Source organism: Penicillium subrubescens (genome assembly GCF_028828155.1).
Source record: "Penicillium subrubescens strain IBT 31985 chromosome Unknown utg000002l_segment0_segment0, whole genome shotgun sequence".
Classification (NCBI taxonomy): domain Eukaryota; kingdom Fungi; phylum Ascomycota; class Eurotiomycetes; order Eurotiales; family Aspergillaceae; genus Penicillium; species Penicillium subrubescens.
In genome coordinates this window covers 4596701-4619276 of record NW_026643152.1, presented here as the reverse complement: position 1 = coordinate 4619276, position 22576 = coordinate 4596701, and the positions used below count along the sequence as shown (strand labels likewise).

At 48.6% G+C, this 22576-nt stretch overlaps 4 protein-coding genes across 4 annotated transcripts; 2 read left to right on the top strand and 2 right to left on the bottom strand.

Annotated features, from left to right (window-relative positions):
• Positions 1-1078: 1078 nt before the first annotated feature.
• On the top strand, positions 1079-2428 carry N7473_003049 (acyl-CoA desaturase; the record flags this gene model as incomplete). Its single annotated transcript, XM_057148989.1, has 2 exons — positions 1079-1362; positions 1392-2428. Exons 1-2 carry the CDS (start codon positions 1131-1133, stop codon positions 2426-2428), a joined length of 1269 nt encoding a protein of 422 aa, XP_057012643.1. The 5' UTR covers positions 1079-1130.
• A 218-nt stretch (positions 2429-2646) lies between these two features.
• N7473_003048 (uncharacterized protein) lies at positions 2647-10902 on the bottom strand (the record flags this gene model as incomplete). Its single annotated transcript, XM_057148988.1, has 15 exons — positions 10270-10902; positions 9705-10215; positions 9521-9644; positions 9358-9470; positions 8861-9302; positions 8348-8794; positions 6132-8278; positions 5983-6079; positions 5898-5923; positions 4991-5842; positions 4656-4937; positions 4522-4596; positions 4100-4440; positions 3569-4046; positions 2647-3504 (listed from the first exon to the last, which is right to left on the bottom strand). Exons 1-15 carry the CDS (start codon positions 10794-10796, stop codon positions 2647-2649), a joined length of 7320 nt encoding a protein of 2439 aa, XP_057012642.1. The 5' UTR covers positions 10797-10902.
• Positions 10903-11436: 534 nt separating this feature from the next.
• Positions 11437-12294, top strand: N7473_003047 (uncharacterized protein; the record flags this gene model as incomplete). The annotated part of the gene is made up of 1 exon (XM_057148987.1): positions 11437-12294. The coding sequence occupies one exon, from the start codon at positions 11437-11439 to the stop codon at positions 12292-12294; it is 858 nt and encodes a 285-aa protein (XP_057012641.1).
• A 722-nt stretch (positions 12295-13016) lies between these two features.
• On the bottom strand, positions 13017-22214 carry N7473_003046 (uncharacterized protein; the record flags this gene model as incomplete). The annotated part of the gene is made up of 11 exons (XM_057148986.1): positions 13017-15092; positions 15153-15630; positions 15691-16031; positions 16082-16438; positions 16500-19615; positions 19668-20120; positions 20180-20609; positions 20670-20782; positions 20839-20962; positions 21019-21529; positions 21586-22214. The coding sequence occupies 11 exons, from the start codon at positions 22212-22214 to the stop codon at positions 13017-13019; spliced, it is 8628 nt and encodes a 2875-aa protein (XP_057012640.1).
• Between the last annotated feature and the right edge of the window lie 362 nt (positions 22215-22576).

Below are 22576 nucleotides of genomic sequence, written 5' to 3'. Positions count from 1 at the left end.
GATGACCTATGACAGTGGTGTGATTTGCCGTTTGGGGAGGCCTGTGGAGGAGCGAGCGTGGCTGCTTCGAGACATGCTTGCGAGGTGCTCAACTTTAGTTTACCCCGCTTGTCAAATGCTGAATTCTTGCGTGTCAACTACGTTATTTTATGCCCGCCGAGTCATTTTCTGATCTTATTTCTGTTATGCATCTTATATTTTGATCTGGCTTGGGCGGTATCTGAATAGCTAAATATTTTAAATAAAGCAGTTATGCATACGGAGTAGATTATTCGGTTTTGTGGGGCTGCAAGGTTTGAAGGTTTGTGAAAACCTGGGGGAGTTTCCAGCTGTTCAGTAAAAGAGCCTCGGTTAGCCGGTTTCAGATGTTTCATATGAGAATCCGAAGGGAGAAAAATCGGCCCCGCCAAGAAAAATGAGGTGGTTGGTCCGTTAGTGATGCTGACCCAAGAAATAATCTGGTCTTTTCTCCTTTGTTATTTCTGTTCATGAGTCATGTCGCGGTTGCTGACTGGATATGCTGACTCTGTATACATGGCTCAAGCACTGCTGTGCTCATAAACTGCATTCTGCCCTCTATTCAGAGCGTAGCGGCCAGCCTGCGATAATTACAGATCCACCATCCCAGACAGAGAATTTAAGCCTCGATCTGTGTACTGTAGTTGTTGATACCAAGCAATAGAAGTCATCTATGTATTTAGGGCTCCGATAAAGAATTCCATTTGGCACCTACACGGTGGAGAAAACAGAGATGTCAGATCTATTACACTGACTCCTCCACAGTGGTCTCAGACTCTCAGTATACTTTCACTAAGCCCATGAAAAAGCAAGCATTTTTTGGGGCCAACAGTGCTTGATTACTGTACTTCGATCCTGCATCGGATTTGCGTTTGGTGGCGCATATGTTTACTGAACTTGATGCATCGACTGACAACTTGGCAACTAACTTACATGCCTCAATCCATGCAAAAGCAAGGGGGTGAAAAGAAGCAAAAAACAGAACTCCAGTGAAATGAAAGTACAGTACCTGGTATAAACAATGGTCAGCTCCCATCACCTCAGGTTCACACGAATTTATTCAAAAATGCAACGCTAGCGCGCCCAATATCTTACATAGCAGCATTATCATAATGTCACAGTCAAAGGGCGGGCTTGCTCAGCCGGTGCCTCAAGGTGTCTCCCGCCACACCTGGAAGGCCGAATTTGAATGGTACCGAAAGAATTTCCACAAATTTCTTCATGCGAGCCTTTTAGGACCAATAGTTGTCATATTCTGTGCTGCCCCATATGTTGTTCCCAGGCAAAACACACTCATCATGGCCATTACTTGGGGGATTGTAGGAGGCTTTAGCATTACGATTGGTGAGTGGGTCCCTGAACCCTTTTGAAAGACTATCGACGTCTCCAGCTAAGCCAGCCAACTGAAGGATATCATCGACTTTGGGCTCATCGATCATTCTCAGCATGCATCGGGATAAGAATCGCACTTGCCGTGATTGGAGCTGCCCAGAATCAATGGCCCATTCTATGGTGGGTGAAACATCACCGCGCCCACCACAAATACACAGACACGGACCAAGATCCTTATAATGCCACGAGAGGCCTGCTATTCTCTCATATTGGCTGGCTACTGGGGCTGAACGAGAGCGCATGGGGTCCGGTAGACTTGTCAGACCTGAAAAAGGATCCAGTGGTCGTTTGGCAGGATCGACTATACTGGCCTATTCTCATCACGGTCGGCATCCTCCTGCCCGGCGCGGTAGCTCATTATGGCTGGAATGACTGGAAAGGTGGAATTCTCTTTGCAGGGATAACTCGGATTATTATAACGCAACACATCACCTTTTTGATCAACTCGGTGGCTCATGCCCCGTGGGCTGGGACTCAGCCGTACTCTACCAGTACAACTGCACGGAATATCCCCCTTCTCGCCATTTTGACACTTGGAGAGGCGAACCACAACTTCCACCACGCGTTTCCGACGGATTATCGGAATGGAGTGAATTGGAATGAGCCAGACTTTTCGCGATGGATTATCTGGCTATGGGGAAGACTTGGTTGGGTGAATAATCTGAAAATTGCCAGCCCATTGGAGATAGAACAAGCTCGCTTCAAACGGAAGAAGGAAAGCACCAGGCGCAAAAGTGACAGTGACGAACATATTAGGGCCTTGCCCAAACTCCCTCAGATGAGCTGGCAAGATTTCAGGAAGCGATGTGATGATTTCGACGAACTCACCTGCATAAATGGAGTGGTATATGATGTTGCGGACTTTAAGGACGATCATCCTGGTGGTCGAGATTTGATTCAGCAATCAATTGGGAAGGATGCGACCGAACTTTACTATGGAAATCACCTTCACTCTCCCCAAGCTGATAACATTTTGAAGAGTCTACAGGTCTCCCTTCTAGAGAATTCTCATCACTGAGTTATCATTTAGCCCGTCCTGAATTCACCTTTTCTAAGATGCTTTCCAAAATCGACATATGTATCTACCCATTTAGTCTAGCTTCTGATGACTTGAAACTTACATATGGCCTAATGAATCTACTGATCTTCATCGTGATCTTCATCGGATAAATGGTTACATTCGGACCTAATACCTCATACAACACCCCCTCGAGCCCTGATACTTATACCGGACTATCACCGTTTACCAGCGTATTTCACGCTCAGTGCAGACATGGTGAGAGTAACAACACCGTGAACAGTACCTGCCGTTGCGATGTCAACAAGGCCAAGCTCTACCTCAAGATTGCGCTTCAACCATGCTCGAGCCTCCACAGCTACCAGCGAGTCGACCGAAATTTCGGCCATAGCCGCCCAATCTTCATTCTTCACAGCCGCTGAATACGGCCCCATCAAAAGTGCCATTTCCTTGGTGAGAAGATCAAAAGTGGGAGCAAGTTTTAAAATGTCGGGGTTCTCTTCCACAGCGTGAAGAAGACCTTTGATATTACTGGTTTCTGAAGAGCGTGGCTGGAGGCGTGCAACTCCTACCGCTGGGTCGTGACGGTACCGTGCGTCTTTGCATCGTACATCACCGGAAGCTTGTGTCCATAGGAGACCCAACCCGATCGAGAGGTGATGTTCTTCACTGAATTTGGATGGCGCTCCATCGACCATCTTGGGTGGGGACAATAGCAATTGCAGGGCAGCTAGGAGATGGGTCTCGCGGAGAGGAATGAAGCTTTTGGACCGCATCACGTCCAAGAGCTCGGGACGTTGGCTGACATAGCCGACATCGGTGATCCAACCAACATCGAGGACAGACGCTACTAAACCCAAAGACTGGCGGTAACGTGCGAAGGCACCGAGGAAGGTATTGGCTGCAGTATAGTTTGCTTGTCCAGCAGAGCCTGCTGCTGCTGCGACGGAGCTGAACATGACGAAGAAGTCGAGATTTTCACAGCGCAAGGCTTCGTGCAGGTTCCACACTCCATCGACTTTGGGGCGCAATGCTTCTGTCCACTGGTCGTGCGTCATGCTAAAGAAGGGAGAGTCCTGTGAAACATCACGTATCAGTCTCGTACTTTCGTAAATCTGGGAGTGAGAGACAACGGCTTACCTTCATGAGCATCGCCATATGGATGACTCCTTTCATCGGCTTGCCGCTGGCAGTGACGGCCTTTTTGACATCCGCCAGGCTAGCGACATCACCCTGGATCAAGAGGGGATGGCACCCTTGCAACTCGAGGTCGTAGACAAACTTTGAATCACTATCATCATCTCCGGCCGTACGGGAAAGGAAAATGAGGTTCCTGGCACCATTTTCAACCATCCATTGCGCCACTGCACGGCCCAGGCCACCTAGACCACCGACCAGAAGATAGGCGCCGTCCTCGCAAAAAGATATTTGTGCTGGTGTTTTGGTCATGGCAAGTGAACTGGCATCATCTGGCATTTCAACAACGATTTTACCCATGTGCTTCCCCTCTTGCATATACTTGAATGCGTCAGTGATTTGACCGGCTGCAAAGACACGCATCGGCCGAATAGGCTCAATGGATTTCTTGGCCAACAGGGTCGAGACTGTTTTCAAACACCTGTAGACTGATGTTAATATCTGGAATCCTGCAAGAATATAGAATAAACTCACTCTAGTACGACCTGAGGTCGTGATTTGGCGAGGGAAAGAATGTCCACTCCCACAAATGATCTATTGGCAAGGAACCGATCCATGGGCAGCATAGCATGACCCATCAAGTCGCGTTTACCAATTTCCACCATCATACCTCCTTCAGCTACACATTCCCATGATGCGAGCAAGAGATATCCTGCCAAAGAATTGAGGACCAGGTCAACACCTCGGCCTCGAGTTCTCTTTAGCAGGTTCGGCGCGAAGGAAGTACTCCTAGAGTCAAAGATATGCTCTTTTCGAATTCTAAAGGTTTCAGTGAGATGTTGTGCCTTTTCTTGATTGCCGACCGTAGCAAAGATCTGTTAAAGTTAGCAATAGTACAACGATTGTGCGAATCACGCCCAGAAATGCATTTGTCATGGGCTCTCATTTGAACTCACCTGTACACCGAGCATCTGACAGAGCATGATGGATGCGATTCCTACTCCACCAGCAGCAGAGTGAATCAACACCGACTAATATGAGATCAGTAAGTGTTCATTGATAGTTTTGGCATAACCGGGCAAGTTCATACCTGGTCTTTTTGCAGTCGTCCCACGTTCAGCAAACAGTACGCCGCGGTAGTATATGCACACCCGATGGTGGCAGCTTGATCCAAGGGAAGCTCAGCAGGTAACGCGACGACTAAAGCTCCTGGAACAACGACACGGGTACTGAAAGCCGGCGAAGCCAGAAATACCACTTGATCTCCTTCATGGACATGTGAAACGTTACTTCCAACACGTCGAACCACTCCGCTTCCCTCTAATCCAATATCGCTCTTGCCTTGCAACATTCCCAGGCTCATCATCAGGTCCTGCCCGTACGGTCAGCTTTCCGACACTCAAAGTAAGAGAAGAACTCACTTACCCGGAAGTTGAGGCCCACGAATTTTACATCGATCTCCACATCATCCTTTCCTAGAAGGGGCAACTCATTCTCGATCCACTTGAAAGAGTCCAGAATCCCAGGCTGCTCAACTGAAAGGGTCTTTGGACCTGCCGGAGAAGGATCCTCGAGAAGATTCTCAGGCAAACTACTCCAGTGGTATCTTGGAATATAAATCACTCCACCCTGGATAGCATATTCATGATCCAGTGTTTCATCCTCTCGCAATCGCTGTTGTTGGAACTTCTTGTAGATCTCGACGACGGCACCCTCCGAAGTTTGATCGAAGTCGTCCACCTCAATTGTATCGAAGTCCATTTCGTATTCCATGCGCATTGTCCGCGCAAAACCTAGAGTTAAACCATAACGGGGATCTTGACAGCGCATTTGGGAGCTGCGAGTCATCCACAGAACACGGGTGGATGTGCATGACGAAAGGTACTGTTGCAGTTGGGTAAGTTCAGTTTTCGTCAAGGAATACAAAAAGGGTTCTTCGATATCCAAGAAAGAGATGACGTCTTCGTTGGTAGGAGGTGGCTCTGAAATCGTACACCAACGAATTGGGTAGCCCATAGCCTCTATCTTTTCAGCAACGCCCATTGCCCATTGAGGTCTCTGCGAATTGTAGAGCATGTTGACTGTACTTTCTTTGCTATATGATGGCGGAGGAAGAGATGCTAGTATTGAGGTCATGTAGATCTCCGCTTCGCCCGGGGCCGAGTGGACATTCTCAAATCCGGCTTCTCGAAGCTCAGTGTGCCAACGATCTACCGAAATATACGGTGCGTCGATACGGTTGTCGTTTTCACCTATCCACCAGCCGGGGAGCACACCCTGTACACATTAATATCGCTTTTCGTACATGTGCATCTGGTGCAGCAGAGCTTACCATGATGAAGTCTATTGGTTGGGCCTCTTCGGGTATGTTAGCTCGGTTCTCGTTGCACAGTTGTCTCCAATATTTTGAAACTCACCAGTGCAAATTTCTTCGATCAAGACTCGTCCCCCAGGTTTGAGGAGAGAATTGACATTTTTCAAAGTCTCTTGTATGCTGCATGTTGCATGAAGTACCTGAGATTAATGTGAGTATTTTTGCCGTCCTAAGCAGTCTCAATAAACTCACATTTGACGCAATGACTAAATCAAAACTTGCGGGTTGGATCTCCTGGTCCACAGGAGGCTGGCTGATATCCAAGACCGCATATTCAACACCTTCATATCCTTTGAATCGTTCCATTGCTGGCTGGAAAAAGGCAGAAGAAATATCAGTAAATACGTAGCGAGAATACTGACGGACCACTCCTTCAGGATGGAGGCAATGTAGGGCTCTTGCTGTTGTCGCTCCCGTGCCCGCTCCAATCTCAATGATCTGAAGGTCGGGTTGAGAGTGCCCTAGGAGCCTCAAGAATTCCTCGTAATTTCTGCTGGTGCCAGTGTTGTAAAGCTGCGATAATCTCTCATTTTCCATCAGCAGACCCAAAGGTTGGCATCTACCCTGCACGATGTCCGTGCAACTTTCCAAGACAGCAAGCGAAAGCTCAGCGAAATGTTTACTGAGTGGCATGGTCTCATCAATCTGCCACTTCAGCCTTGACAGTATGTTGGTCCAGCCATCTCGAGACACTTGTAAGAACTCTCTGTCTTCAGATGACACACTGGAATGGATATTCTTGAGGATCTCAGAGGATCTTGTAGCCATCCAATTTTGGTACTTGCGCAGGTACTCTGAGGCTGGCTCCAAATCAGCGATTAGCCGTGCAGTTTCAATGATGCACATGTCAAAGAATTGTTGTCGTGGAGCATAAGTCTCATCAAATGTAGACATCGATGGTTTGGAAGGCGTGAAAATACACCCTTTTGGCAGAAAATCCACGTCTGGGGCCCACATCAGATTGGTGCACAGTTTCTGATCTTCATCTCCAGGCGATCCTTCATCAAAGCCCATAAACTCGACGCCATCAATTTTGATTCCCACTTCGGCCCCCCACTGTGCCCATGCAAAACCAGAGGTCATCCCTAGAGATGTTCCAGCTGCGTTAGCTTCGAGAAACATGTCGGGTCCCGCCTTGCCAACGAAGACTTCTTGAATATACACAGGCATTCCTACACCATCACACTTTCGAGACAAACCATTGGACATGGCAACTGCTACGAGTTGCAGACACTGATCAATGATAGGAGCATCAACGGTATCAGAAGACCCATCTCTTTCTAAGCTGGCAGTCGCTGAAAGATGTGTCGGGTGAGCGGATATATGCTGGAGCAGCCTGAATTTTGGCCCATATTCGGTTCCTCGCTCCTTCAGGTTTTCGTACCAAGAATGAGAAGTTACAGATCTTGGTAGACCCCTGATATCTCGTGGAGTCGGAGAGGACGCTTCGCTTCGCACTTGTCCTGTACAATGTTTGACCCATGAACCCATCCGGAAGCTTGAAATTGAAAATTCATACCAACCCGAGCCAGGCTCGTCAGTCGGTCGAGCTGGTCGGAAGTTTGACACAACTTCTATTCGGCCACGATCGTCGAGCGTCAATGCCTTAGACATGCGAAGGTTTCTTAGGCGATACTTGTCGGACCCGGTTATCTGGCGCATGGCTTCACCCGCCATAACGATATATCCGGCGCAAGGGAAGACCGTCGACCCTCCAATGCGATGATCCCAAAGCCAGGAAACGTCGTCAATATGGAGCATGTTTCTCCAAGAGGGCTCAATCTGCGTCGATTCGACGACTCGAGAACCTAAAAGCTCATGGTGGGCATACTTGCGGCGCCTCCATTCTCGAGTTACTCGGCTCTCAGACCATTCAACTTCTCCACTTTGCCAGGGGTAAGGATCAAGATCAGTGAGAAGTTTCCCGCGGCCGTTAATTGCCTCGAAATTTGGCTGGATGCCCCCTAGGAATAACTCGCCTGCTGCCGTCAGGAGAGCCGTCACCTGACATTGGCCGCGAATGAGGCAGGAGGCATATGACACCTCTTGCTTCACATCGTCCAACGCTTTGTGAATGTCGCGAAGAGGTCCTGCAAGAGCGGAATGCGGTCCAATTTCCAAGAAGAATGACCCAGCATGATCCTGCATAATGGACTCAGCAGCGCCCCAGAACAGGACGGGAGACACAAGATTCTGAACCCAATAGTTGGAGTGGAGTTGTTTCGGGTCGACGATAATTTGCCCAGTCACACTGGAATACATTGGGATCATTTTATCCCGTGTCATGATGTAGGGTCGAATGCTGGTCTCATATACCTTGCCGACGGCGGTCATAGAACCTAGTTTCTTTTGATTAGCTTGCTGAATTCTTGTCTCGTCACCTTCCGACTAGAACGGGGGATCAGTACCTGAATGATATGATCTATTGACACGCAGCATTCTGCACAGTGCATCTGGGAAATCTGGTTTGATCTTGTTGATCACCTCCTCCACTTGACGGGGCTCTCCAGATAGAGTGACGCTGTTGGGACTATTTTCGCATGCGATGACAACACCGTCTCGTAGATACGATGCCACTTGCACCCGGCCCAGGCTAACGGCGGCCATTGCTCCCTCACTGCCCACTTCGTCGACCAGCAGACCACGGTAGTAGCTTAAAGCAATCGCAGACTCAGCTGTGATTGCCCCCGCAGCATATGAAGCTGCGATCTCACCACTCGAATGGCCGATAACTGCCGCGGGTTTGATGCCCCATTCACTTAGGAGATTCACTAACGCAATCTGCAATGCACAACACAGAGTTTGGGAAAGCTGAGGCGTGTTAATTTGATCAGAATTGTCCTCCGCAAGTGCGACTATTATGAGACTCTGTCAGCCCTCGCTCTAAACCAGAAGCAACGACTGACTTGGGGCATGCTTACCTTCTAAACTCCACGATGGAGGCCTTTTCAAGGTTTGTAAAACAATATCTAGGGACTGAATACTATCTCGGAAGCTTCTGAAGGTTTTCATTAATCCTCTGCCCATTCCCGCCCACTGGGCTCCTTGGCCCGTGAAAACATAAGTCAGGTCAGGAGCCCGACCGGCAATGGAATGCTTGATTGCTCCCATCTCCGGCGCTATACCGTTCTTATTGACCAAGAAGCCCCTATGGGAAAGATGTTCGCGACGAACACCAAGGGTATATGCGAGATCGCTCAGACGACTTGGATGCAGGCTCCTGTACTTCAGAAGACTCTGCTCTCGACTTAACAGGGCTTCTTGGCTTTTTGCAGAAACAACAAGCAGCCGGGGCGTTGTTTCCTTCACTTCATCTTCAAGAACAGAGTTGGGCATTAAAGATGAGAACGAGTCAAGAATTACCTAGATATTCGTCAGTGATCTGTTAACAACTTGTGTCAAGTTGTGATGTTCTCACATGTGCATTTGAGCCACCAATTCCAAAATTGCTGACACTAATCCTCTCCTTTCGATTCTTTGGCCACTCAGTAAGTTTTTGAGGAACACGAAGACGTCCATTGTGCCAAGGAACTAAAACTCATGTTAGTCATTTCCAGTTAAAGATACGAATCGATACACACTTCGTGGATTCGGTTGATGGAAGTGGATATTAGGTGGAATTAGCCTGTTCTCCAGCGAAAGAACTGCTTTTATGAGACTTGTGAGTCCTGATGCTCCTTCTGAGTGACCAACATTGGCTTTGACCTGGTGTTGAGGAGTCAGCATCTATTCCAGTCCGCGAAGTGGGAAAGGTCAACCACACACCGAGCCAATATATATTTCCTTGAGGAAGGTCTTGGCTATCGCGGAGCATTCAATTGGGTCACCTGCCAAAGTACCGGTGCCATGACACTCAATGAAGGCAGTCTGCGAAAGATCACTGATCAAGGCTCGCTTGTATGTTTCCCGTATTAACCTTTCCTGTGCCTCGGCAGAAGGCGTGGTGATTCCCGGGCTTCGACCATCGCAATTGACCATAGATGATCGAATGACAGCTCGAATCTGGTCTCCATCCCTCAATGCATCATCTAAATGCTTAATTAAAACTGCATTGACAGCTTCGCCTCTTCCGTATCCATCTGCGGAAGCATCAAAACATTTAGATATGCCGGATGGAGAGAAAACGCTGAGGCCCGAGCCATGCATTCCGACTGTAGGTGTGAAGATCAGATTGGATCCAGCTACAATAGCCGCAGAGCAGTCTCCCATCAGAAGAGCCTTGCATGCCTGATTCAGAGCAACCATGGAAGACGAGCAGCCGGTTTCGATTGTCATACTAATATTTCTTTAGTGAAAGTACGACTTCGTGCTCATGTTGCGGCGTTCTTACCTAGGGCCATTGAAATGAAACTCGTAGGAAACCACATTGGCAAGTGAAAACTTTCCATGTCCGATCATATGAAAGTTGTGTGCATTTTGAGAGTCTCTGACTTCTATCTCTTCCCAATCTCCTCCATACGTGCCGACAAAGCAACCGATAGGTTTTCCGTGCCAGTCGACCTGCCCAGCATTTTCGAGACAGTCCCATACCACCTGGAGAAGCATCTTTTGCTGCGGGTCCATCCGAGAAGGCTGTAGCCCCTCCATGTCAAAGAAGGAAGTGTCTAATGTCTCCAAGTTTTCCTCGAGGTAGTAGCCGCGTCGCATTCTTACTGAATGCGCACCAGTCTCTGAGTAGAATCCCTCCTCGTTATACCGCGATCTTGGGACAACGCAATTTCCATCACGTCCTTCACTCAGCAGTTGCCAGAAATCCGCAGCAGAGCGCACACCTCCTGGCAACCGCATCGACATGCCGACTATGGCAATAGGATGAGATCCATATTCCCCAATTCCGTGAACGGTAGTAGAGCCCATGCTGACAGCGTGTACCAGTGTTGAATTGCCTTACAATCGGTGCCGTTGTCTCCGTACCTTGGAGAAGACAGGCCTTTGAATCACTTCTCAATCTCTACAAAATCCATATAAACTAGCGTGTTCTTGTTTACGAGAATCCATTTCAAAACAGGATTTGTCGATCAAAGTTACATCTCCGAATTGTGACGGTTATGCAAGGGATAATCACGTCCGAGTCCGAGCACCAAAAGCAATTACGAACGTGCATGAACTACTCCGTATTAATCCTTACTATTGCGACCGTGAACTTTGGCGGCTTCCAAAAAGGTGATCTATCGATTGACATATTCGAGCAAAAGAAAGTATGGTCTCTACAGCGCGAAGAGTCGAGTTGACCTGTGTCTTATCTGGAATGTATGAATTGTCCCCCCAGCATGGAATGCCCAGTTGTCACTCGACGCAAAATGCAAGGGTCTTTTGTTGATTTTCAACCATATTTAGGAAATTCGGTCTGAATTTCACTGATGGGAAAGTGACACACTGTTCAGGGGCAGCAAAGAAAGAAAACACTCGTGGCGAAATTCTCCTATGTCTCGATGACACTTCGGAGCCTTTTTTCACGGAAAGTTCTATCTGCTAAAGTCGCGCCGGTTCTGCTGCAATGGAATCAGAACTCCTGGTCATTACCATCTCAGTGATCTGGATGGGCGTTCCGTTTGGAATCTATGGACTGGGTCTCTTGCTTTACGAGCATCTTGTGAAGTATGATCGCTTGCGGTATGGCTGTTGTGGGCTCAGTGTCCTCTACTCCTGCTATTCCGTACAACACCCAAGCGCGGGTCCTCTTTTCAACTATATGACCGGATTCATGGCTATTTATCATCCTGTGCGAGCGATAGAACTTCTCATCGTCTCCAACCCACTGTCTATGCGGCGCCTGAGAAAGGTCGGCTCTCTCTACTGCTGGGAGTCCTTTCCACCACCGAATGACATTCGTCGTATTTTCTGTATCATTGACTTGCTTGCAAATCCACGAGCCATTGGTTGGAGCCATGGCCCCGTAAGCCATCTTCCCCCTGCAACTTTGATAATCAGTGAAGGTGGTGCTCGCACTTCATGGAAGCGGGTTGGCGACTGGAAGCCCAGTCGTCGGTCCTTCATTATGACTCAAACACGGCGCATTCTTATTGCATATTTGTGGTTTGATATGTATCTAGCGGTATTCGCTCCCAAGAAAGGGCTTCTCGTGACTCGAATGATCAACAATGTCTCTGAAAGCCTTGGGGCGCAACTGACAATCGCCACGAGCCATGAGATATACAAATGGTTGGGGCGTGTTGTACGTATTATTAGCGCCCAGGTTTTCCTAGACGGGTCGCATGCATTTTTCTCTCTTGTCGCCGTTGGTATCATTTCGGGCATCTCAAATGATATCGCGGGGGAGACATGGGCACATCCGACTCTGTTTGGTGGTTTCCGGCTGTCTTCACCCAACCTGAAAGGTAAATATGTTGCATAAGAAACCAGGCCACTGAAGCTAACTATTTTTTTTTCCGTAGACTTTTGGGCCAAATGGTGGCACGACGTACTTCGACGCCCAATGTGGTCCGTTGCTCAATGGCTGATGCCTTCCGACACGTCCAGCAAAACCCATATCTGGGTTGTGTTTGCAATAACTGCTGCCTCACACGGCATGGCATCATTTACGTCCTCTCGGCGTGCTATTCCTGCAACAAGGGTATTCATTGCCTACTGCTTCCAGCCAGTGGCAACCATATATCAAAAAGCAAATGCTCAGTGGATTGTGTCGCGAACAAAGACGGCCCCAACAGCAAGTCCGTTTCTTGTTTGGATTATTGAAGTGATTTCGTCAATTACTTGGTTACTCTTGATACTCCCTTGGCAACTGGATGATCCTGGCCAGGAAGCATTTTTTGCATCTTTTCGACTCCCTCGCACTCCATGGAGTACACGATTAGTGAGATAGTTCCATAGTGGTTACATGAATTTTGCTGGCTGCTACGGCCATGCAGCATCGTTTCGTGTATGTAAGAGATCTCAAATTTATTTTAATTCAACTACTACTGGTAGTGCAACCCACGTATTGAGTGGCAGATTTGAGGTGTTCATAGAGGATAGAAGCAACGGATTGTACTCCGTGGTTTCCAGATTTCCCAGTAAAATTACCAAACTATATCATCGAATCTAGATCTCGTACATCCAACCACGGACTCTGAGGAGTTACTTCCATTGGGTAAAGTATGTCTCCATTAGTTCAAACATGGTCTTGCACTTCAGAATGTCCGGTCGATCTGCCAAAGCTCTGTGAAGATTTTCAGTCCCATGAATCACCATTGCATCCTGTTTGTTTTTCCACCAGATTGAACCTTCCGTTAATTTCTCCGCAATGATTGGCGCAATGCCACTTAGACGGTGGCCGGCGGCGTTTGACATTAGCTCTGCCCATTCGGAAATCTCGACAGCGCGGAGTGGCTGTGAAGTTAATTGGCTGAGCATGCCAAATGTTGCTGACAGGTCGATGTTTTGGTCTTGGTCTGGATGAATCAGATTGTACGCCTGACCAAGGTTATTGTTGCAAAGTGAGATATGCAAAGCAGCCGAGCACACAAAGTCAACGGGGACAAAACAGTTTCGTTGGGCAGGGGGAATCGGATATGCACCCAGACTAATGCAAGTCGACATGAGGCGATTGACAGCATCGTCTGCATTTCCTATTCCCGTCACACTGTGTCCTAAAACGAAACCAGCCCGATGAATTGCGAGAGGGAATCCATTCGAGATAGCATCCCACGCGATGCATTCTCCAACATATTTGCTGAGTGAGTAGCCAGTATGGTGCTGTAGATCTCCAGAACCAGGTGTTGGCCTCTCATTTTCTGGCACATATGTCGGGCTGCTGAGAAAGCCTGATGGGCCATATGCGGCCATGCCCGAGAAATAATGAACAGGTTTGAGGCGACGAGTATTGGCAAATTCGATGACATTCAAAAGACCGAGAACATTGGTATCCCGATGAGCAGAGTATGGTAGAGTATAGTTGACAACGGCGCCTAGATGGAAAATGGCACTGCATTGACTGGATAGACGAATATGCTCATCGGCTTCCAGACCAAGGTCTTGACGGGTGATATCTCCTGGAATAGCTCGAACTTTGTCCCAGGACTGAATTGGCGTGCGAAGCTTGGTAAATGCTGTTTCAAGCCGTTTCATCGCTGTCGCCGTGCAGTCAGCACGAACCAGGCAAGTGACGGTCTGCAATTCGGGCATAGCCACCAACATGGACAACATGAAGGCGCCAACGAACCCAGTGGCACCTATCAAAAGTACGTGCCCTTCAGATTCAGCGTACCACTCGGTTATCGGCTCCGAGATGGGCTGAATAGCCCGACCGAGTGTCGCATCTTGGACATACTGAAGGTCTTTCTCATTTGATGTGGGCGTAGAATCTCCCGCAGAAACCTCCATGTTGGTGGCTACTTGATATTTGGCACGTAGCGCCTGGACCGTCACCTTTCCAAGGCCTCCGATTGTTTGCGCGTTTGAAATCTCGACCAGAGGCAACTCCAAGCCGAGATGGCGGCGATACCAGCTTCTGATTTCGATCATAGCCAGGGACTCGATCATCATGTTGTGGATATCATTCTCGTCCATATCGTCGATGTTTGCTAAATGAGATCCAATCTCCACACCGAGAACTTTAGTGATTCTCGCTTGGGTAGCAGGGTCATCAAGTATATGAGGATTACTCTTCACAGAGTCCATCAGTTCCTTGAGATCCCCGTCCATCGCAGATGCTACTGGCTCAGTGGTTGAGATGACATTTGACCACATGCTATAGCGCGCGTCCCGAGTCCAGGGTGGCACGACACCGGGACTAGAGAGAGGCTTGATAGTTCCGAGACCCAGCGCTATTTGACCCGACAGACAAATTGCCAGTTCCAGAGCCTGGACTAGCTGGTATTCTTCAACAGTTCGCATCGAGGCGGACTTTGCACGTTGGATGAGTTTGGGTGCATTCTCATATGCAAATCCTGCATCGTTCATCAGACCGAGATCAATAACACTTGCTGCAAGTCCGCGACCTGATCGATACTGGACCAAAGCATCTAGAAACGCGTTTGCTGCTGCGTAGTTTGTTTGACCGGGATTTCCACAGAGGCCAGCCAGTGAACCGAAACACACAAAGAAGTTCAGTCTATGGTCAATGAGTGCGTTGTGCAAGTTCCACGTCCCCTGTACCTTTGAGGACAACACCGAGTGCCACTCGTCATGCGTCATCTTTGACAGTAGTTGATCCTGTTTGAAACACACACAATTAGTTTTAGTCTTGAATTTCAACAGGAAGTCTCAGCCTACCTTCAACACCATGGGCATGTGGATAACCCCGGCAATACGCCTTTTGCAAGCGGTCACTGCACGCTTCACATCCTCTATATTGGCCACATCTCCTGCGATCGCCGTCACTGAACAATTTTGGCTGCGAAGTTCTTCCAGGAATAACTGAGACCCGAGGGAGGTCGCGCCTGACCGACTGAGGAATACCAAATCTCTGGCTCCCTTCTCGACCAACCAAGTTGCCACAGTGCGACCCAAGCCACCCAGACCCCCAACGATGACAATCGAGGCATCAGAGGGAAGCGATATAAATGTGGAACCGGGGGAAACTTGTAGCTCCGAGGCATTATCGGGCATCTTCACAACAATCTTTCCCATATGTTTCCCGGTTTGCATAAACCGGAAAGCTTGGCTAATGTCCGCTGCGTCGAAAACCGTAAGAGGTCGAATGGGCTTAATATGACCTTGACTGAGGAATTCCATGCATTCTTGCATCACACTATATTCCCAGATCAGTCAGTCCACTGACACAGAGAATTCTTCAAAATCGGTAACTTACCTCTGGAACTGGCTGATGTCTTCGTCTATGATTTGTTTCGCATCGACACCGACGAAAGACCTGTTTCCGGCAAAAACATTCATGTCCAGTTGGCCATGTCCTAGAAGGTCGCGCTTTCCCAGCTCAATCATTTTTCCAAACTTAGCAACACATCTCCAAGAAAGATGTAGAAGTTCGCCTGAGAGAGAGTTGAGGACGAGGTCCACTCCGCGATTTTCAGTCTGCTCCATCACTCCTTGTAAGAAAGATGGGTCTCGAGAACTGAAAATATTATTCCGAGGGATGCCAAACGTTTCCATAAGATGGCGAATTTTATCTTCATTCCCAACAGTGGTGAAAATCTGCCAGCGTTAGCTAACGAAATTGGGAAAAGTGATAGAAAGAAATAAACCTTGGCTCCTATCATTTGGCAGATTTGAATGGCTGCCAATCCAACACCACCACATCCACAGTGTATCAAGACAGACTGGCCTTTCTGGAGTCTGCCTATGTGAATGAGTGAGAGGATTACCGTGCCATACACACAGGCAATTGTGGCCGCATCATCCAAGCTAATGCCGTCAGGAAGAACGAAGCAGCGCTCCCCAGCAACGATTTTGCGTGTGCACAGAAGTCCATCGCCAACAACGATCACCGCGTCGCCAACATTGACATGCGTCACTGATGAGCCTACACGACGGACGACACCACTGCCTTCGACACCGAATTCACTTCTATCGCCGACTACACCTAGAGCGACCATCATGTCCTGAATATAAACAGTCAGCCAACAAGCTTCCGAAACCCCTCTTTTGAGTCAATATGCTTACCCGGAAATTCAGTCCAATGTATTTCATGTCGACTTCGACCTCGTCATTTTGCATCTCGGAGTGCGCAAGCTCCGACCACGCAAGTGTGTTGAGCAATCCATATGATCCAATATCTAGGAACTTGGCTTCGCAGTCGGTAGGCCTTGTCGTGGACAGCTCCTGGCGAGCGCTAATCCAGTGAGCCCTACTAACGTGAAGCCTTCCTTGATTGTATGCAAATTCACGGTCGGGATCTACCATTGAACCGTCTCGTTGTTGGTTCACGTGCTCTAAAACCCGAATTGTGGCACTGACAGATGAGTCGTCAAAGTCATCGATCTCGAGGGTATAGAATTCAGGTGACACTTCGTGTCTGATTGTTCGGATGACCCCCAAAGTGAGGCCCAACCGCGAATCATTGCACGACATCTGAGAGCTTCCTGTGACCCAGAGAACATGAGAGCTTTTGATTTGACTGACGGATTGCTGGAACTGAGCGAACCTTTCTGGAGAGATATTGTCGAAGAATGGACCTTCCAGGTCCATGACTGAGATCAAATCTATCCCTGGGGGAGGGTTCTCTCCGAAAGGGACCCATGTCACAAGCTGCCCTCTTCTCTCTAGGCCCGTTGCCAAGGTGCGAGCCCAATCTGGCACTGTGGACAGATACATAATGGCGACTTCCTTTGAAGAGTTGCTGATCAGAGGATATGACCGCGATGCAATCGTTGTACCCGCATGATGGATTGATGAGTCTTTCAGTGTCAACATGTCAGACACATTGAAACCGTTCTCTTTGAGTTCTTTCTCCCATTGCTGGGGGGTTATAGAAGGCTTGCTGAAGGAGGGGTCCTGTTGAGCCCACCACTCGGGAAAGATGCCCATCACGTATGTGACCAAAGGAATTGTGGAAAACACCCCTTGGTAAAACAGTCGACCTCCTGGGGCAAGCAAAGTGAAAATGTTTCTCAGGCAGGGCGACATCGGCATGTCGGCATCGAATGCCTCCGAAGCGATGATCAAATCAAAGCCCTCAGCCTCGAAGCCCTGCGCAATAGGGTCACGGGCAATATCGAGTAGTGTGCACTCAATTTTGGGAGCAAAGGAAAATAAATCTTTTGCACGACAAACGGCGTCTTCCGTCCTGTCTGTGACAGTATATTTTGAATACATAGGAGTGCCATTGCTTGATGTCAGCCCGCATAAGGCTTGGGTGACTGCGAATCCATTGCCCAGCCCAATTGTCAAGACTCGCATCATCGGGTTAGAATGGCCAAGAAGAGAGAAGAGTTCGGTGCACCCTGCCGTCAGTGACAAGGACTTGTACACACTGAACAGAGATTCTGCCGTATTTCCCAGTTCCTCAGGGCGGACCCTTCCCTCCACTACGCCATCCGAAGCGATTGAAACTTTCTTTACCAGTCTCAACAGAGGTGCCATGTCAGTGTGATCTTTCTCGATCTCTTTCGTGATCTCGGTCAGATGATCAGATTGGCAAAGTGAGTTTTTGCTATTCCCGTTTTCTTTCCTCGCATTCGCTTGGGAACAAATCCAGCGTTGGTATTCTTCAAGGTGGGAATTATTCGGATGCAGTGATTGAATCTTGTCCGCTGTTGTTGTGATAATCGATCCAAAGAAAGCATCCAAGAGAGTTGAAGCGTGATTATTCAATATATTGGGCAGAAGGTCTTCCCTCACGGAGACCAGGTCGACATGCGGCTTCCAATCAATTCGGGCAACCAAAGAATCATGTCCTGTCGTGTCATCCGAATCTTCCACTCCGAAAAGTATGCATTTTTCAATTGAGAGAACAACCCTTTTCTCAGAGACCATCATTGCGTTGCCAATAATGGAGTCACCAGTAGGATTGCACGATGCATCAATAAACATTACCCCACGACCTGGAGCAACATATATGTTTTCGATTGCCACTGGCATACAGAGCTTTGTCATATGACGAGAGGATCCGCGACACATTGCGACGCCAAGCATCTGAAGGTTCTGATCAATGATGGTGGGATGAAGGGCATAAATACTGGCGTGCTTCGTATCGATCTCATCACTGTATTGGATACGGGCGCTTGCTTGGGGACCACAGGGATTGGCAGAAATGTTCTCCAGTCTTCGAAACTCAGGCCCAAAGTTTAGGCCGCGCTTTTTCATCACTTCGTACCATGACTTGGAAGATACCATGCGTGGATATGAGTTGATATCACGAGGTACATATTGTTTCACTGTTCCGGCCCTCACCTGGCCAGTGCAATGCTTTTTCCATGCCCCATTCTGGTACGCCGATATTGTGAACTCATACCACGGAGAATCCGTCGTCATAGTGAGTCTTGCCGGGCGAAGGCTGGTCACTAGCTCTGCGGCTTCGCTCTCTTTGAGCGCCAACGGCGTCTTCATGGTCAAATTATGGATTGTGTAATCTTCCGCCCCAGTTGTCTGTCGAATCGCCTCACCAGCCATGGCGATATATCCAGCGCAGGGGAAAATGAGTTCTCTGCCTAGAATGTGATCCCATAACCAGGGCACATGTCCGACAAAGAGAACTCTCCTCCATGAAGGTTCCAGGTCTGTTGATTCCAGAGAGCGAGGCCCTAGTAGCTCGTGATGTGGCTCCTTCGGGTTTCTCCATTCACGAACCAGCCTGGTTTCGCTGAAGAAACTCTCCTCGTGCAGCCATGGATAAGCTGGAAGTTCCGTCAAAATCGAGGCACCTTTAGTATCATTGACCACATCCAGGTCAACAGAGGCCCCGCTACTATGAAGTCTTCCAGCAGTCGTAATAAGAGCCTTCCACTGAGGCTGGCCACGAACGAGGGTCGGGATATACTTGGAAGTCTGATCGGCATCGTGCTTGCGTAGAATTTGGCGTAGCGGGCTTGAGAGCGTTGAGTGAGGACCAATCTCAACAAATATTGTTGGCAGCCTTGCTTCTTGGAGCAATCGCTGAACGGCACCATTGAACAAAACCGTTGATTGTAGATTTTCCCGCCAGTATGATGCATCCAGGACCGTCGGATCCACTATTACATTGTTTCGGGCTGTCGAGTACAGCGGGATCATTTTTTCATTATGGGATATGACCTGCTTCATCATGGCCTCATAAGAAATTCCGGGTTCCTTCATGCTCTCTGTAGCAATGTTAGATTCAATGGCAGTAGTAGGTACGAATTGTGGGCTCACCAGAGTGATATGCCACAGAGATTTTGAGTCGTTTGCAAAACGTTTCTGGGTCATCTGCTTGGATATTTTCAAGAACCTTGTCAAGAGAACTTGCGGTACCAGACAATGTCACGGACTGTGGACTGTTATCGCACGCCACAGCCACATCGCCCAGCAGGTACTTCCTGGCCTTGTCGGCCGGGAGACCAACTGCAGCCATGCCTCCAGTCTTTGTAGTCGCCTCACCAACAGCTTTACCCCTCAAGTATGATACCGAAATTGCCACACCTGCTTTCATTGAACCAGAAGCATAGGCAGCGGCGATCTCACCACTAGAGTGACCTATGACTGATGTTGGACGTACACCCCATTCCTCGAGAAGGTCTACCAGTGCGATCTGTACTGCTGTGGAGAGCGGCTGGGCAAATTCAGGCTGCTGAATCCTGCAGGATTCATCGTCTTTCACAAGCTCTTCTGTATTATCAAAATTGTTAGATCAGATCGTGTATTTGCACGAGTATACGGTAATATACCTTCCAAGGTCCAGCTAGGAGGATTCATCAGCAGCGACAACTCCTTATCCATGGCCCTGATACTTTTCAGGAAGCGTGATGATGCAGTCATCAATTCCTTTCCCATGCCGGCCCATTGTGCACCCTGGCCAGTGAAGACAAATGTGATTCCAGATTGTATGTCGCGAAACCTCTCAAAATCTGACATCGTTCCATCGGGATCAATGATGGCGAACGCTCGGTGAGCCAGATGTTCCCGTCTAGAGCCTAGGGTATATGCCAGATCATTCACTGGACATGGAGTTTTGCTTGTATACTCCCTCATGTGCTCCACGGCCTTCTGTAGGGACTTTCCATTCTTTGCAGACAGGACCAGCACTCGAGGGCTTGTCGTATCTGTGGATCGCTGTTGTTGAGCGTGAGACAGGGACGAAAGAGACTCCAAGATGACCTTCATATCGTAAGTAAAAATCAAAACCAGCCAATGGTTGCCTTGAAAATACCCACGTACATGTGCATTTGTTCCACCAATGCCGAATGAATTCACGCTCACTCGTTCGCACCGACCGTCAGGCCATGCGGTCGGGCTTAGTGGCACTTTCAGACCTGCCGTTTCGAACGGAACTTCATGAAAAAGAGTTAGCAACTAGGTGCAAGTAAAGTCCATAGTGTTTGCGTACTTGATGGGTTTGGATTCTCAAAATGCACATTGGGAGGGATCATCCGCTTTTCGAGTGCGAGGGCAGACTTGATAATGGCGGTTATCCCCGATGCACCTTCCGAATGTCCAACATTGGCTTTGACCTATATAATTGTTAGTGAGGCTCTGAGGAAACTACGAGATTTCTGGTTTGACCGACCGCTCCAATATGGATGCCCTCAGGGAAGACCTTCGCGACGACAGATGTCTCTGCCGTATCACCGGCAATTGTCCCCGTTCCATGGCATTCGAAGAATCCTGTCTGGGAGATATTTTCAATGCCAGCCTTCTGATATGCGCGTCGAATGAGGCGCTCCTGGGCTTCTGAGCCAGGTGTGGTGATACTCGGGGTTCTTCCGTCACAGTTCACAGCGGTCGATCGAATAACGGCGCGAATAGGGTCGCCTTGTCGCAAAGCTTCCGCCAATGGCTTAATATAGATGGCGTTGATCGCTTCACCTCTGCCATAGCCATCAGCGGAGGCATCGAATGTCTTACAAAGTCCATCGGGTGATAATATCATGTTATCGGAAATAGACATGGTCATAGTTGGTGTCAGGATAAGATTCGATCCGGCGACGACGGCCGAGGAGCATTCACCACTATACAATGCCTGACAGGCATCGTGCAATGCAACCATAGAGGACGAGCAAGCCGTGCGATATGTGATACTAACAATTTTCTTAGAACCCAGACTATACGGAGCAGTTTAATTTGTAATACTTACCTCGGCCCCTGTAGATCGTATTCGTAGGACACGCGATTCGAGAGCGCAAAGTCTCCTGCACTTACGACATGAAATCGGTCCACGTGTTGGGTATCCTTGCTAGACATCTCCAGCCAGTCTTCTCCAAAGACGCCAACATAGCAACCAATGCTTTGACCACGCCAGTTTGTCTGACCACCAGACTCCATGCATTCCCATACGACCTCCAGGAGCAGCCTCTGCTGTGGGTCCAGCTTTGCTGCTTCAGTCTTGCTCATGGAAAAGAACGACCGATCAATATAACCAACGTCTTCCTGTAGAAAATACCCATGACGGGTTTTGACGGTGCCCGGGCGGGTAGCGTTGTAAAATGCGTCCGCCCCATATCTTGTCTCTGGGACTTTGCAGTGTCCATCTTTTTTGTTGATCAACATGTCCCAGAACTTTTCCGTCGTGTTAACACCTCCGGGAAGCCTGACTGCCATGCCAACAATAGCAACTGGAAAAGGAACCTTCATGGAACAATCCTGTCCCGTAACATTTTGCGACGATTCCTCGCACGCCGCGTGGGCCGCAGTAGCAGTAGGATTAGCTTTATCCTCCGGTTTTGCTGAGCCATCAAGCGTTGTTTTCGCTGATATTCCGGTCATTTTGGTCAATCACGAGCCGAATCGTGTGGCAAGATGTATATTGTCTCCAAGTCTCGAGGCGGGGTAGAAAAATAATAATTAGGAAAGGAATGCTATGTACTTGGGAAATTTTTTGCGCAGACTAACACACATGTCCAGTGTTTGAATGATCGAACTATCTATCGCTAGGCAGATGAAGAACTCCCTAATTCCACTTAGTCTTCGCTTTGACTACATATTATCTCGGGAACCCATGTTAAAAATGATGTGTTTACTTTTCCATGACCCAGCTATGACATATCCTCAGCTCAACTCCCCAGGAAAAAGCAATTACTGTGCTCAACTCTGCCTCTGACAGCCGTCGCCCCGCACACAAGCTTGAT